This window comes from Lepidochelys olivacea (assembly GCF_965140295.1).
Source record: "Lepidochelys olivacea isolate rLepOli2 genome assembly, chromosome: 5".
NCBI classification, from domain to species: domain Eukaryota; kingdom Metazoa; phylum Chordata; order Testudines; family Cheloniidae; genus Lepidochelys; species Lepidochelys olivacea.
In genome coordinates, this window is record NC_140415.1 from 34,600,738 (window position 1) to 34,618,365 (window position 17,628).

General features: G+C 38.0%; 1 protein-coding gene across 4 annotated transcripts in view; it reads right to left on the reverse strand.

Moving 5' to 3' along the window:
* Positions 1 to 17,628, reverse strand: part of ARL15 (ARF like GTPase 15) — a 335,565-nt gene that overhangs the window by 231,799 nt on the left and 86,138 nt on the right. Inside the window, exon 2 of one of the 4 annotated variants that reach the window (XM_084629129.1) lies at positions 5,483 to 5,590. The exons of the other annotated variants lie outside the window; for them this stretch is intronic. Within the exon in view, the coding sequence (XP_084485255.1) occupies positions 5,483 to 5,485 (3 nt within the window). The 5' untranslated portion in view covers positions 5,486 to 5,590. The remainder of the gene's footprint in view (positions 1 to 5,482; positions 5,591 to 17,628) is intronic. 4 annotated transcript variants of the gene reach the window in all.

The window sequence follows — 17,628 nt, forward strand, 5'->3', positions numbered from 1 at the left end:
TCCCAGCCAGGACTTTGTTAAGCCAGGCCTTAAAAACCTTTAAGGATGGAGATTCCACCACTGCCCTAGGTAACCCATTCCAGTGCTACACCACCCTCCTAGTGAAATAATGTTTCCTAATGTCCAACCTAGACCACCCCCACTGCAACTTGAGACTATTGCTCCTTGTTCTGTCATCTGCCACCACTGAGAACAGCCTACCTCCATCCTCTTTGGAACCCCCTTTCAGGTAGCTGAAGGCTGCTATCAAATCCCCCCTCACTTCTCTTCTGCAGGCTAAATAAACACAGTTCCCTCAGCCTCTCCTCACAAGTCATGTGCCAAAGCCCCCTACTCATTTTCAGTGCCCTCCGCTGGACTCTCTCAAATTTGTCCACATCCTTTCTGTAGTGGAGGACCCAAAATTGGAAGCAATACTCCAGATGTGGCGTCATGAGTGCTAAATAGAGGGGAATAATCGCTTCCCCTCAATCTGCTGGCAATGCTCCTACTAATGCAGCCCAATATACAGTTATCCTTCTTGCAACAAGGCCACACTGCTGACTCATATCCAGCTTTTCGTCCACTGTAATCCCCAGGTCCTTTTCTGCAGACCTGCCGCTTAGCCAGTTGGTCCCCAGCCGTAGGAGTGCATGGGATTCTTCCCTCCTGAGTGCAGGACTCTACACTTGTCCTTGTTGAACCTCATCAGATTTCTTTTGGCTCAATCCTCCAGTTTGTCTAGGTCGCTCTGGAGCCTATCCCTACCCTCCAGTGTATCTACGGGTTCCCTCAGCTTAGTGTCATCTGTGAACTTGCTGAGGGTGCAATCCATCCCATCATCCAGATCATTAATGAAGATGTTGAACAAAACCAGCCCCAGGTCCCATCTTTGGGGCACTCCACTTAATATCGGTGGCCAACTAGACATCGAGATGTTGATCACTACCCGTTGAACCAGACAATCTAGCCAACTTTCTATCCACCTTATAGTCCATTAATCCAATCCATACTTTTTTAAACCTGCTGGCAAGAATACTGTGGGAGACTGTATCAAAAGCTTTACTAAAGTCAAGATATATCATGTCCACTGCTTTCCCGATATCCACAGTCAGTTATCTCATCATAGAAGACAATCAGGTTTCAGGCGTGACTTGCTCTTGGTGAATCCATGTTGATGGTTCCTGATCACCTCTCTCTCCTCCAAGTGCTTCAAAATGGATTCCTTGAAGACTCGCTCCATGATTTTTCCAGGGACTGAGGTGCGGCTGACTGGTTTGTAGTTCCCCGGATTCTCCTCCTTCCCTTTTTTAAATATGGGCACTATATTTGCCTTTTTCCAATCATCCAGGACCTCCCCCAATCGCCACCAGTTTTTAAATATAATAGCCAACGGCTCTGTAATCACATCAGCAAATTCCCTTTGCACCCTCGGATGCATTAGATCCAGCCCCATGGACCTGTGCATGTCCAGCTTTTCTAAATAGTTCTTAGCCTGTTCTTTCACCACTGACTGCTGATCACCTCCTTTGGGTGGATGCAACTTAAAATAGTATAAGGTTCAAGGTGGGGAGAGGGAGAGATGCTATGGTGCAAATACATAGGACAAGTGCCCTTAATGAGAGGAAACTAGAAGACTTAAATCTAGCCTCAAATTACATACCACCCATTTACCCTATGCTGGTTTGATGTGGCTGTATAAGCCTCTATTTAAAATAAAAATAACTAATCTGCGCAACTTCTGCAAAGTCTCATGATGACCTTCCAGTTAAAGAATACTTCTTGGTAATACAGCACAACCAAATGGTAACTGAATAGGTTATATTTGTAAATGCCTCTGCAAAAGCTGAATAAGAACAAAATAGGTCATTTTCTTGTTCAATTTTTGAACTTCTGTCAACAATTGCACATACTATTAAATATGTATGTACCAAAAAATACAGACCATGAGATCTGTATAAGTTTTTACTTAATTATTACACTAACTCACAAATATTTCAATGCAATTATATGCTGCCCACATTTTCAGGAATTAGGCCTTTCAGCTTCCCCTTTTCAACACATGTTCAAAGAATTTAGCATTATTAGACTGTCATAAATGAGTTAAGGTTTTTGGCAGGCAGTGTGCTGTAATAGCTTTGAATTTCCCTTAAGTGCATACTGTAGATGACTTATTTTAACAAGAATTATCACTATCCTGTGGCTCAGACAAAATCTAAACTCTTACTTCCTTTGTATCACCAACAGGCCAAGTAAAGGGCAATTTTTTCTTACATGCAATATTTACTGAAGGTAAAATTAAGATGCATTCTGAGATACATGTATTGACCATGCTTCTGATCCAAGCTGTTCATTATTAAACCCCTCTAAAGTAGTGTAAGACTTTCTCCATGTTTCAGCTACATATTGTGTTTTATTTCTCTGTCAGATAATCTACAGTAGTGTATTTCCTTTTTTATTAAACTATTTTGTCTGACTACAGGAAAAGGAAGGTCTTTTCTTTGATCTTTCTCAGGGACAATTCCAATTTCCTATGACAGAAAACTTAACTGTATTTTAAAAAATTATTCTAGTTCCATATTGCACTTAGGATAGTCAAACTATTTCTGTAATATTCATTAGATTTAGTGTAGAAAGTGCCATGAGCAGGAGAAGAGTGATTTTCTTGTAATGTTTCCTGCACTGATTGTACCATGAACCTACTTTCTGGTACTTTAGTATAGAGCTGAATTGAATCAATCTTCCAAAAGAATTTGAGTGATTAGAGTCGTTTCAAATTACTTATCAAAAAAGCAGTGTTCATTACTGATAGCTCGAGACAATGAAAGCACTAAAACTCGATTACACAGATGGATTACACAGATTTACACTGAGGATTGGATATCAGAATAATATCTTGCCATGACAAATTGATCAATGAAGGTAGGTAATGTCTAATGCTAGCACATTTCCTATACCTACTTTGACACTATAGTCCCACTCTGCATAAAAAAGTGAACAGAAAAGGAAAAGTTGTGCAAGGGGGAAGATAGTGTTGCAGCATCTTCCTCGCTGCACCAGTGAGGAAGAGAGGAGCTCAAATAAGCGGGCAGAGATCCAGGTATTGGTAAGGGCCAAGCCTCATAGATCCCCTCCAGTCACATGGATGGTTCTCAGTCAAGTCTTTTCAGACCACTTCTCCACCTCAAAGCATCATGGCCAGCCTGTTTGTTGTGTCACATTTCGCTACAGCTACGCTTTGACATTCCTGGTGACACTCAAGGTGGATGGAGACCTTGAAAGGTGAACAACATTCTTCAAGAACATTGGGGATTGGTCCTGCTTTGAGTAGGGGGTTGGACTAGATGACCTCCTTAGGTCCCTTCCAATCCTGATATTCTATGAAGAGACAAATTAATGCTCTAACCATGTTATACATTCTGGGGTTGTTTTGTTTTTCTAAACTGTCAGTATAGCCAGGGTGACATGCCACTTTGGTCTAGTTTACACTAGAAAGGGTTTTTCGGTATAGTTATACCACCAAACCTTCCTAGTGGAGATTCTTGCCTACATGGTTGGTTGGTTGGTTGGTTAGTTAGTGCGTGGCAAACCAGGGTCTGAATGTACAGCGCACTAACTTGACATGCACTGACTGGCTGTGTGGACCCTGGTACTGTGCACAACAGAACTTTTAGTGAGTGGTAGCAGAGTCCATAAGGCCAGTCAGTGCATGGCAGGCTAACACACTGTATATTCACAGCCCCACTTGCTAAGCACTAACTAGCTGCGCAGATAAGCCCGCAGCTTATCCTGGCATAGTTTATACCAGTTCCCAAACAATATAAGCTATACTGGCAAAAGGACTCTTTCCTCACCCTAGTTATTTTGCCAGAATAACTGTCTACATTAGGGTTTGTTTTTTGCCAATGTAAAAGTGTGGTAAAGAATCAATTATACCAGCAAAAATTTCTCATCTAGACCTGACCTTAATGGCTTCTGCCAAACACCTCCCTCCACCTTTTTCCCCAGATAGATACTGTGACAGGAGAAGGAAATTAAAAGATATCCTGTGCAGCTTTATTTCCCACTCAGTGTGGGCCTCTCACTCCATTACTGTGGAACTGAGGTGGCTTTGCTCCCCTTAGTACCATACACCACAGAGAATCACACAACAGCATTCATCCCATTCTAACGTATAGTCTTTTAAGCTACTCCACACAGTTCATTTCAGTACAACAGAGAACAATCTTGTTAATAATGACAAAGAAAATGACAAGAAGCTACTATGTACTCTCCATCCCCCAATCTACCTTCATTGTATATTTTAAAGTCTCTACCACAATTGCGAGATATATATTATGGAAAACAGTTTCTTAATTTAGGATTTCTATCCCATATACTTGTGAAGAAAATCTTGAAACTATGAACCAAGAAGCAATGGTCTCAAGTTGCAGTGGGGGAGGTCTAAATTGGAGATTAGGAAACACTATTTCACTAGGAGGGTGCTGAAGTACTGGAATGGGTTACCTAGGGAGGTGGTGGAATCTCCATCCTTAGAGGTTTTTAAGGCCCGGCTTGACAAAGCCCTGGCTGGGATGATTTAGTTGGTGTTGGTCCTGCTTTGAGCAGGGGGTTGGACTAGATGACTTCCTGAGGTCTCCTCCAACTCTAATATTCTATGATTCTAAGTGTAAATCAATGTAGTGTTCATCTTCCCGAGTCTGTCTGTACACAGTCGAAGAACAATGTGAGGGTGAACTGCCCAATTCATCTCAATCAGTTGTCACATTTGACACCCCAAAGATGACAGTTTGCATGTCAATATTGTTAACTGTTTCACTGTTGATCATGTTAGCAGACTTACACCTAATATGCTTACCCCACAATCACAAGCCACCTCCCACCCATCCATAGGAACCAAAAGCCCAAATTTCTGGTTTCTTCACTGACATCTACAATACAAGTCTTTTAACATGCTGAAACTGTGGGATAGTGGAAGATCAACTTAATTTAATATGAAAACCCAAATAACCCCAGGGCTATTTTACTGTTATTCATTTTCATAACTAAAAACCTCAGTTTAAACGAGGCTTCCAAAAGAAGTTCCAGTTTGCTACAACAGAGTGCCACAGAATCCAGAAATCTTGCTACAGTTCACACAGGGTGCCTTGTCTTCTCATTGATGCATAAGCCATTTAAGCTGCTGTGGTCTTTTTGTATAATGCAGGCCTGGTTTTAGCTTTAGATGCAACTACATGCTGTGCATGAACTCGTACCTACAAAGCATACGTGCTCATGTGAGATTAGAATCTGGTGCACTATATTCCAGATGTATAGTTTTATTTTTGTAGACACACTTTTTTGGAACTGCCAGTTTTAACACAGGGTAGGTTAGATTCTAAAAATGAATACTGAGAGAAGATTGCGCACACAAGTAAAATACTGCTACATCCTGGATGTAATGTTTAACAGAGGTACTCATAACACTCCTAGATGCACAGCAACAGTAGCTAGAAACTCTTACCATCTTTGGCTGATCAGGAGGTTGCACCTCTTCCTATTGAATGGGGACTCAAGTACAGTGATCCATGTATTCCTCACTTCTAGGCAGAAATGGTGCCATGCACTACACCTAGGAATGAGAACGTTCAAGCTGATGCAACATGCAGCACTTTTTACAAAGCAATACGTGAAGAAGGATCACCAGACATGCGTGTAGTGTGGAGGACCAGGAATGGTCCACTACCAGATTCAATCTGAGGCCTGGAAATTGATTTTCATGGTGTTCAAGTGGAGTGGACCATCTCTCTGTCACCTGACATGACATCCACAGTCATCACCAGGATACTGGAGTGGGCAGTGCCAGCACAAGATTCACAAGATATATACACGCACGCACACACAAGACAGACAGAGCTGAACCATATGGGGAACAAAAGATATGGGGAACTTCCAACATATGGATATTACTTTCTTAGACAGAGGAAGACTGAAATGTGACAGATTCTTTCAGTTCTACGCTTGCAATGGAGGAAAAAGTTATTAAAATAGGAAAAAGAAAGGAAGGTAGACAAAATTCCATACCTCAAGTTCCACATATCTTCCCTGTTCCAGTTGGACCTGGTATTCTGCTCTATTACAGCAACTATCCACTTCAGTGAATAGCACGTTCTGTTGGCCAAGCCTCTTATAAAGCACAATATTTTTTCAGTTGTGATGCTTGATTTTTAATATTTTCCTATTCATACACAGCACATTAAGAAAGCTATTAAAAATGTACCACCACAGAAAAACAATTACCTAAAGGCATAAGCTTTAGAAAGCAATCATTGTCAGCCCTCTGCAATACAGCAAGAGCACCGTGCATCTGGAACAGGGAAAAGAAGGAAACATGACAAAGGGATGTTTTTTATTGATTTAAACCAAACATTTAATGTATCTTACACACAGCAACAGAAGGCTCCAGAGTCGACACAGCTCATTCAAATTGAAAATGTGTAACTGTACAGAAAATAACGCTTAAACCATTCCAAAAACTACATACGATGACCGTAAACATGGAATAAAATACCCAGAATCTTGTTATCTTTGTACAATATGTATATTTATGATACGAAACTGATGTTTGGTTACACAGAGGTGTGCACCTATTTACCTAAATTGTTTTTAAACTAATTTTAATTACACCCGTACAACATGAGTATAGACCAGGCTTGAGATCATGCTCGCTGTCAAAAAGGGAGAAAAAAAAAAATAAAAAAAATCTATGACTAGAGTTATAAAAAATCCACTTGTTTATTTCATAGAGACTAGTAGGAAAATGTACATGATGTATAGAGGGAATTAAACAACTTATTTCGGCAGAAATGAGTATTTTCTTTAACCGATTTTTCGGCTCATATGGTGGAAAGACAACCTTCTGAAAAACGTATTGACACAACACTGTCTTTTTGAATGCAGAGAGTTGTTCCAGTGCCTCTGTTGCTGCTCAGAGCTTCCCAAGCAGCAGCAGCATGAAGCTGAGAACGCCATAATTCAGGGCAGTGGTGAAATTAAGAACCGTCAGTTTCATTTTGCTCCCGTTTTGGAAAGCAACAATGGTCTTGGTTTAAAGAATCAGCATTTGCTAACACGATCGTATCAGGTATCACATTGTCCCTACATTTAGAATATAGTATTCCCAACCCCAAAGGTTTAAAAATAGTAAGGTTTTTTTGTTTTTTTTTTAAATTAAACATGTTTTTGGACTGTTTTTGGATTTTTTAGCTCTTCCTACTCCCCAAAACATAAACAGGCTCTGATATTAGTGGAAGGGATGAGAAAAAAGTTCCCCCATTTTAACAGCCACTGAGCTCCATCGCCAAAACAAAGTCCTGGGACAGCACTTTGGTAGGAAACCCAGCAACCTCCCCAGGAACTGGATGAGGGCTGGACTTTTCACTAGAGCCCTTTGACCTCACTGGTGCCACTCCACCCCAATAAACATCCTCCTATTGTACTAAACCCATCCAGGGCTACTTCTGCCCCCTATCCCTGCCCTTCGGTGCAACTCGACTGCCAGGGTTGACACACACCAGCCCGTGTCCCGGTCATGTGAGCTTGGGAAAGAAAAAACTCCTGTGTGAATCTAGGCTGGGAACTAAGGGTATGGCTGCACTGCAGAATTAACCCTGGTGATCCACTCTCAAGTCTGAACACCTGAGTTGGCCTAGCCTGGTTGTTAGCAACCACACAGCCAAGCCACATCTGAGTTAGTCTATCACTGGTGCTGTGCTCATCCTTGTCTTTTGCTAGGACTTCTGGGGACCCATCTCACAGCTCTCTGTGCTGCAATAAGCTGAGCTACTTCATGTTTCTTTCACAGTGAACTGCAGGAGAACTTACCTGTCCTCCTAGGCACACAGGGGAATTGTGGGAAGGTACTGGAGAACTATAGGCACTCATGAGACTTAGCCTGTGTCCCCAAGTAAAAGTGGCACTTAACTCTAGGCTATATATCCAGACAGACCTGTTAGCCCAGGTTTAAAACATCACTAAACACCGGTGACAGGGTTTCATATGTGGACAGACACGGGGTTAAGGACAACACAAGTTAACTGCAGTGAAGACATGTAGAGACTCAACTGGAAGGAGCAGACAAAAAGCAGTTGCAGCAGGGATCTCTGCACACTGATGTCCGACTTCTGCCTACTACCTTCCATACTACTTTTTCCTTCCCTCCCTCTTTCTCCCCTCCTCCATTCACCTTCTCTCGAAGCTCGAAGAAATTCGAACAATATAAAAATCAAAATAGCACACATGAAATAGATTAAAAACTGGCTAACAGATAGGTCTCAAACATAATGGGAAATGGGAAATCACCCTTGAATGGGTGAGTTTCTTGTGAGGGCCCACAGGGATCAGTTCTTGATCCTGTGCTATTTAAAACATTTATCAATGACCTAGAAGAAAAACAAAATTGCTGGCAAAGCTTGCAAATGACAAAGATTGGGAGAGTGGTATAATGCAGAGAACACATCACCAATACAGAGTGATCTGGATGCAGGTAAACAACATGTGTTTTAATACAGCAAATGTAAAGTCATATCTAGGAACAAAGTATGCGGGCCATACTTACAGGATAAGGGACTCCATCCTGAGAAGCAGTGACTCTGAAAAACACTTGGGGTTCATGGTGGATAATCAGCTGAACATAAGCCCCCAGTGAGAAGCTTTGGCCAAAAGGGCTAATGTGATTATATTCACTATTTCTTCATCCAAGAAAGTAGGAGAGGTTAACTCTGTATTTGTCTTTTCTGAAGGCTGTAAACTTTTTGGGGCAGGGACTTCCTCGTACTAGCAAAATGCAAGCCTCAGTCTCAGTCGGGTCTCTAGACTCTAGTATGTAACTTAGATTCACCTCAGAAATTTAAAATAACTCAAACAGGGCAACACAACAAACCAATATTTCATGGATCTGGCCAATGTTTTGTTAACAGTCCTTCCTTGTTATCTTTTATAGGCTTGGGCTGCCCTAAAAGGGCATTCTATTCTCTCTTCTCTGCTAAATCCATTCCCAGCAGTGTTCAGTGCAACAAACCATACCCACTGAAGAGGGCGACAGTATATTTTATATCCAGCAAGACAATAGATAAATCGTGATCTCCAAAAATTCCAACTCACTACATTTTTTTTAATCTGATAAGAACAAGTCAACTTTGGGAAGTGTGCAGTACCTTTTCATTTCAAGTTCTTACCAAACCAAAATTAAAAGAAAGCATGCTCACAGCAAGTCTGCATCCTTGAAACTTCAGGGAAGAATTCAGTACCAATACTTTCAGAATTGGTAAGGGGTTTCCCCTTCTACTCAAGAAATAGGAAAAGAAAAACAGTAACTAGATTTTGGAAAATATTGCCCCCAGGTTTCCTGCACATTTCACCAAATTCACTGAAATTGAAGTGAACCTACTGTAAGGTTAAAATATTTTAATCAATTTTTAAGAGGCTATTTAAAAATGTGCAAAGCTATGTAGTGAATGGGTAACTAACGTTAAATGGGTTTAAAAGATGAAGTTGTTTTATAAAAGCTCCATACTGCATATAAAATCAAATTTCAATGGCATAAATAACATTAAAATAAAATAAAAACCAGAAATTCGTTAAGCTCTACTCAAGAATAATCAGAGAAAAGGCTGTTTTTCCCACTTAGACAATATATAATATGGAGACAATTTGACAAAGCTAAAAACTAGTCTTCCCACAAATCAGAAACAGTATCTATAAGAATTGAATATCCACAATCAAAGAAAAATCATTTTTAATCTGCTATTAAAAATTTGTTTCTCTGATAACCTAACCATTTCATTAAGATACTTCCACAGATGAAAGTTGCGTATCAATCAGCAAAGATGATAAAAACAGATAAAAAGTACTGAAGTCTTCTCAATAAAATAAGAGGACATCATCAGATTCACTGATTATGGATTTGTGGAGAATGAGCTAGCTTATTTTTCTACACTATAGAGGAATGTGTGCTGCTGTGCATCAGAGCAGAAGTGAGCCCAAAAAACACATATGCATAAAGGGAGGTGGGAGGGAAACAGTTTTAAATTTTCCTATGGTGAATCTTTTGTCTATTGTACATACAAAGGTATCTTGTTTATATTTTATGTCCTGATACTACTAAAATCAAAAGACCAAGACATAAGACTTGCATTAGGAAGGAATTACTGTCATTTATACCAAAGGTGGGAGACACTTTCTAAAATGACAGTCACCCCAAAAATTTACAACATCCAGTATCTTCATTAAGCATAATCATCCTCTGAACACACTTTTGTGTTTGCTTGACCAGTAATGTCTGGATGTTTTAATTACCCCACTACGTTCTTCACCATTTGTCAATTATCTTTAACAAATACAAAAACATTTTCAAAACATGTCTGAGCATGTTCAACTCCTACAGCCCTAATAATCTAAGATGAGCACTAGAATTCTGCCAATACATACACACACACACCCTCTTGCTTCCAGCCAAATTTACATTCAGAGTAATTTAAAATTTCCTAAATGCTCCAGATCGGCACACTCATCAGCTTTGCCACACAAAATACTGATAATCGCAAAAAGAGTTTGGATTATATTTAAATATTCCTCCACACGCCGCAAATCATCTTTCTCTGGTCAACAGCCATAGTACATAGCATAGTAGCTATGACCCCTACATTTGAGGTGGCGTGATCAAAGGAGGTCTGGCCAGACTTGGAAAAACATTTCCACTGAGAATGGACATACTGCCTGTCAAAAGGTTATTCCCACTGCGTACAGGGAGCAGCTCATATTACTCCAGTGTAACATGAAAGTGCAAAATCTAGCCGTAGTAATCCACATACATGTTTTTCTTTCCAAAAGGGCATATGGGAGACACTGACTAGAACAGAACATCCGTATTATCATTTGAAGGGGGAGAAAAAAGGTTTCCCTAATCAATCCAGCTGTGAGAATCAGATACTTCTTTAAAAAAAATCACTTTTTAAAATGTTGTGATTAATTTGGAAATTATTTTCTTTATTACTTTTTTCCTCTTTTACTTTTAAAAAGATCAGACTTTCCATTTTGCAGAAGACAAAACTTTGGAGGCGTAAATCTTAATGTCAATGACAGGAAGGCTTTGGTGAACCATTACCATAAATCTGACAAACGCTAATTTGATGGGTGGCTGTATCTGTCTGCTGCAAGGCCAGTCTAGACAGTCTATTGAGAAATCCTAAAACACAACTGTTTGTTCCCTGTAACACCATCTGGATATGGCAATAAGAGCCGACCCAGTGCCATTCACACATGGATCAAAGCACATGCTAATGCCATCATGAAGTCATACACATAAAAAATTCAATCTGAGAACTCTAAGCAATTTTCCTAAGTCCTCAGTGAAGAAACCTCAGACTTAGCTTGAGTCGAGCTAAGGGGGAGAGGGTGGAAAAAAAGAACAGAATATTTAATGAGCTTGGCCTTCCAGAGGAATGTTAGGCCACCCATTGTATTGGAAAAGGCTCATGTCACACTTCAGTCATGGCACCCATCAGGGAGTCCCTTTACAAAAATTGATCTGAGGACTTTTGTAATTACCTGTTTCAAAAAGAAACAATGCCCAGAAATATGAGAGGGGTTCCAAGGTGTAAATCTTACATTTTATTCTATCAGACTGAGCTGGCAGAATTTTCAATATTGCAGACAATATTGAAAACCTCTCTCTCATTAAACTGCACTGTGGCATTAGATCAAAGCATCCAGGGCCCCCTATTGAACTTCTCTAAATATTACAAACATAAGAGCAAGTCTGGCTGTGCAGAAACTAGAAACAAAGCCAATTTTCTTTCTACACTCCCCCACCCCCCAAATGCAACTTCCTACAATCTAGCTTCAAATTTTATTTAAAAATAAAAGCTAAATATCCATGTTGCAAAACCTAAGTTCATAAAACTTGATCTCCATAAACACTGAAAGCATAATTAACTGTTCTCTGCATGCCTCACCTCAACACATTTTCTAGAATGTTATTTTTAAATATCTGACTGCCTTTCATCAGAGCTTTTTTAAAATATTATATATCTATATATATATATATATATATATATATATACACACACACACACACACATATATACATATATATACACATACACACACCAGATTTTTTACATGCATAGCATTTTGCAACAATTCGAACAACCTGTAGAAAAGTTATGTTCGGCTTCGTAATAGAATTAGATACGAGATATGCCATATTTTTCCTATGAAGTATCTGCTGATACTAAGATAAGTTTCCAAAAAAATAATGCATTTTGATCACTGTGAAGACTTGGGGTGCAGTGTTTCATTTAAACTTTATTTGCCTTTTTGATTCAGCTTGTAAACGATGCACTCTCTAGCAAATGATTTTGAGTAATCCTGAAAAAGTTACACTATGAATCTAGCATGCTGTTAATTTAGAGTGTCATTTGGGAGCAGGAGCAACATTTTTATTCCATTTTGATGGAGACAATATGAAAAATGTGTCTCCCATTCATGTATCTGATATGTACAAGACAGGTGATTCTTTCACATATAAAATGTATAATTTATTAAGCAAGCATACTATTCTAGTTCATTGTAAAATTTAAGTTGCATCTTCACCATAAGTGTGGGGATGAGCAAAACTCATTTCTGTAACCACTAACAGTTACTAATTTCTTGCACGTATTTTACTATCAATATTCCCAAATGTAGCATTTTAAGTTTGTCAGTTAAATGCATTAATTATTTATCTCTGAACACGCAAAATTAAAGTCATATCTAATTGGACCAAAAATACTTAATGTTTCACTGCAAAATTGTTGCAACAATGCAGACTTTATAAGCAATTCTTACAGTAGCTACTAAATCCTTCAGACCATTATTGCTCTATGCTCCTTTGCAAACAAGATACCGAAGCAAAATGCTAAGCAGTTAAACGCATTTGGTAAAGCACTTGAGGTACATTTTCAAAAAATAAATTGTTCAGAGGACAACCTTACCAAATTTTAATATCCACCCTTAAAATTTAATTGTGTAGAAAAAATTGTACATTCTGTGGTATGTTAAATTTTGAACATTACTAAAGGGTGTATATTTATCTTACTTTAATAAAATCTTTAAAAGAAACCTGGAAAGAGCAAAATACATCATTAGGTAGGGATACTCATATTGCACTGAAGAAACTTTCAGCTAACAGTGTGCGAATTACAACAAGGGTCTATTCTACTACTGTTTTTTAAAGTGATACATAAAACACAGTTTCACCCCCTTTCAACATGGCGACTATTCAAGAAAGTGAATCTTGCCAACAGACTAGCACAGAGCACAAAACAAGCGATCACGGAATCTCTCATAGGTTTGCTAGGGAACAAATAAAGAGGCTTATTTATAAAGATTCCATGATCTTGAATAAAGAGCCAAGATGTATTCCCAGTACCGAGTTGGGACTCTCAAGACTAGTAAATTGTGAATCAAGTTTTAATTGCAAAGAAATGTTTTAATGGGGGACGGGGAGGAGAATGGGACAGTTACAGGAAGGTCCTGTGCATCACTACCAACAGAAGTTGCAGTAGAAACTAGTAAAAAGTAACCTTTAAAGGGGAAAAACAAAACAAGATCAAGAAAAGATGAGGAAACAACTACACCCCCAATGCTTTCTGCCATTTAACATGAAGCCTTATTTATAACTAATTGTACAATATTAAACCAGCTCTAAACTTTCGGCATGGTTAAATCACACAACATATACACCTGAGGCATCCATACATACTCTAATATATTTATTTTATATATTAACACCTGCACTCGTGTTTCTTCAATACTGATAACTGTTTTTACGTGACTAAGCTAATTCTACTTAAAACAGTACTTAATATCACTATAATCAAGAGTTCCAGAAACAGAATAGACATGAAGGATATGTTAAACAGAGTTCAAAGCTAAAAAAAACTCTGATATTTCAGCAGTTACAAGACTGCAGTAGAACAGCATTGCCATCTACTGACGAGTTTCATTGTAAAAACCTTCCATAATCAAGCCAGAGTTGGGTCTAATCTAAGAATGCTTAAAATCTACATGAACTCTTCTAATTACCACTTAAGGAAAAACAGAGTCAAACAAAAAACATCTTTAAAAATGTAAATTAATAGATTCTCTTGCAACATATTTGTGTCAGTAACAAAATATGCTTCTCACCTACACACAACAAAAAAGTAAAAAATGGAACAGTTTAATTAGATTTGTAAATATATATATATATATGCAGCTTCCTAAAAAGTTGTTTTTTTTTTAAAACTCTTTTGTAGTTTGTAGATGTTAATAGCAGATTATATAAAACGTATGTATGTGATTATCCAAATTATTTGCCCAATTCCATAAGAAAAATAAAGAATATACATTTAAATTGATAAAATAAAATCTCATTTTGTCAAATAAAGCACATTTGTTCCATCAGTTTTACTTCTTGATCGATGCACAAACACTAACTTTCTCTTAGGAAACAAAATAAACCCGATTACAGAAGCCAGTAGAAAGGATACATCAGTTAATTAAAGGAATACCAAAAAGACTTTTTCCATGCCTATTTCATTTGAGTCATAGCTTTGATAAACATGCTATGGAATGAAAAAACAACAAGGATAGCAAAACATTCATCCACAAAGAGAGAAGTCTACAGGACAGAAGAATTGTGCCCACTTGGTCAGTTTTCTGGGACAACATCTGAAAAGCCCACCCCAACCATGATAGAGGTGCTATACCTATTAAATCACAGATTTAGTCAAAAAGGTTGGTTTTTCCCCACTGACCCACAGAGACTATCATTTAGCAAAACGCAAGAGAGGGTATCAGCCAATACACGCTACTTGAAACAAAGGGCGATGAAGTGGTTCACTTTAATGAAAGACTTTTCCTTTTCTATAATCATATTGTAAATACTGAAAACTTATTTAATGCACAAAAATAGAGACAAATATGTGCTATGTCATTATGAAAGCAAAAAAAGATATCAACATTGCACAGGGCACAAACCACCACGTAACTACTTTTAGTTATGTGGTAACTGCCATGTAATTACAGTACATAGTTATTTATGTCTCTCGGATTACATGGCAATAAAGCCAGGCTATCTGTTACCATATGTAGTAATTTGTGGTTGGTAGATATTAGAGATAATTTAGTATAATGGTCAAACGTATCAGTGTGAAAGCTATAATTACAATTATTGTAAAGCTATAGATGTAATTTCTCATTTTCTGCAGAACATATAACTGAATTCCCACAACAGCCCCAAATAACTGGGCTCTCGTCAGGATGAGACGATCCGCAGACACGTTTCTTTGAGAAAATGGTAGTCTTCCCACTTCTTAAACAAGTGGATCTATTCAGCATGAAAATACTAGGATACTTAATTTTCTTTCACACTATCTTTTCTTTAAAAAATGTCACCATAAAGTTTTGATCTTATATTTTACTCTTCATTTATTGTGTACACATTAGGGCTATAAATTAATCGCAGTTAACTCAAGCAATTAACTCAAAACAAATTAACCTGATTTAAAAAATTGATCGTGATGAATCAGTTTTAAATCACACTGTTAAATAGAATACCAATTTAAAATTATAAATATTTTTGGATTGTTTTTTATATTTTCAACTATATTAATTTCAGTTACAACACAGAATGCAAAGTATGCAGTGCTCACATTATTTTTATTATAAATATTTGCACTGTAAAAAAAGGAAAATCGTATTTTTCAATTCACCTCATACAAGTACTATACTTAGGGCTGTCGATTAATAGCAATTAACTCACACGATTAGCTCAAAAAATTCATCAGCATTTTAATCACACTGTTAAACAGAATACCAATTGAAATTTATTAAATATTTTGGATGTTTTTCTACATTTTCATATATATTATATTGTGTTGTAACTGAAATCAAAGTGTATATTATTTTTTATTCTAAATATTAGCACTGTAAAAATTAAACAGAAGAAATAGTATTTTTCAATTCTCATCATACAAATACCATAATGCAACCTCTTAACCGTGAAAGTAAAACTTACAAATGTAGAGTTGTGTGTTACATAACAGCACTCAAAAAACAAAACAATGTAAAACTGCAGATCCCACAAGTGCACTCAGTCCTACTTCTTGTTCAGCCAATTGCTAAGACAAACAAGTTTGTTCACATTTACAGGAGATAATGCTGCCCTCTTCTTATTTACAATGTCACCAGAAAGTGGGAACTGGCATTTACATGGCACTTTTGTAGCTGGCATTGCAAGGTATTTACGTGCCAGATATGCTAAGCCTTCGTATGCCCCTTCGTGCTTCGGCCACCATTCCAAAGGACATGCTTCCATGCTGACGGCGCTCGTTAAAAGAAATGCATTAATTAAATTTGTGATTGAACTCCTTGGGGGAGAATTGTACATCCCCTGCTCTGTTTTACTCACATTCTGCCATATACTTCATGTTATAGCAGTCTCGGATGATGGTTCAGCATATGTTGTTCATTTTAAGAACACTTTCGCTGCAGATTTCACAAAACACAAAGAAGGTACCAATGTGAGATTTCTAAAGATAGCTACAGTGCTTGACCCAAGGTTTAAGAATCTTGGGTGCTTTCCAAAATCTGAGAGGGACGAGGTGTGGAGCATGCTCTCAGAAGTCTTAAAAGAGCAACACTGATGCGGAAACTACAGAAACCAAACCACCAAAAAAGAAAGCTGCTTTGGATTGTTATTGAGCAGAACCCATCATCAGCATGGATGTGCCCCCCCTGGAATGGTGGTTGAAGAATGAAGAGACATATGAATCTTTAACGCATCTGGTAGGTAAATATCTTGCAACGCCAGCTACAACAATGCCATGAGAACGCCTGTTCTCACTTTCAGGTGATACTGTAAACAAGAAGCAGGCAGCATTATCTTCTTCAAATGTAAACAAACTTGTCTGTCTGAGCGATTGCCTGAACAAGAAGTAGGACTGAGTGAACTGGCAGGCTCTAAAATTTTAGATTGCTTTATTTTTGAATGCAGTCAGGTAAAAATAATAATTCTACATTTGTAAGTTGCACTTTCACAATAAAGAAATTGCACTACAATACTTGTATGAGGAGAATTGAAAAATACTATTTCTTTTGTTTTTTACAGTGCAAATACTTGTAACCAAAAATAATATAAAGTGAGTATACTTTGTATTGTGTTGTAATTGAAATCAATATTTGAAAATGTAGAAAACATCCAAAAATATTTAAATAAATAGTATTCCATTACTGTTTGATCGTGCAATCACCTAACTTTTTTAATCACTTGACAACCTTAACTATAGTGCAACCTCTTTATTGTGAAAGTGTAACTTACGAATGTAGAATTATTTTACATGACTGCCCTCAAAAACAAACCAATGTAAAACTTTAGAGCCTACAAGTCCACTCAGCGATTGGCTGAATAAGAAGTAGGACCATACTGGGTCAGACCAAAGGTCCATCTTGACCAGTATCCTGTTTTATGACAATAACCAATGCCAAGTGCCCCAGAGGGAATGAACAGAATAGGTAATCATCAAGTGATCCATTCCTTGTCACCCATTCCCAGCTTCTAGCAAACAGAGGCTAGGGTCCCCATCC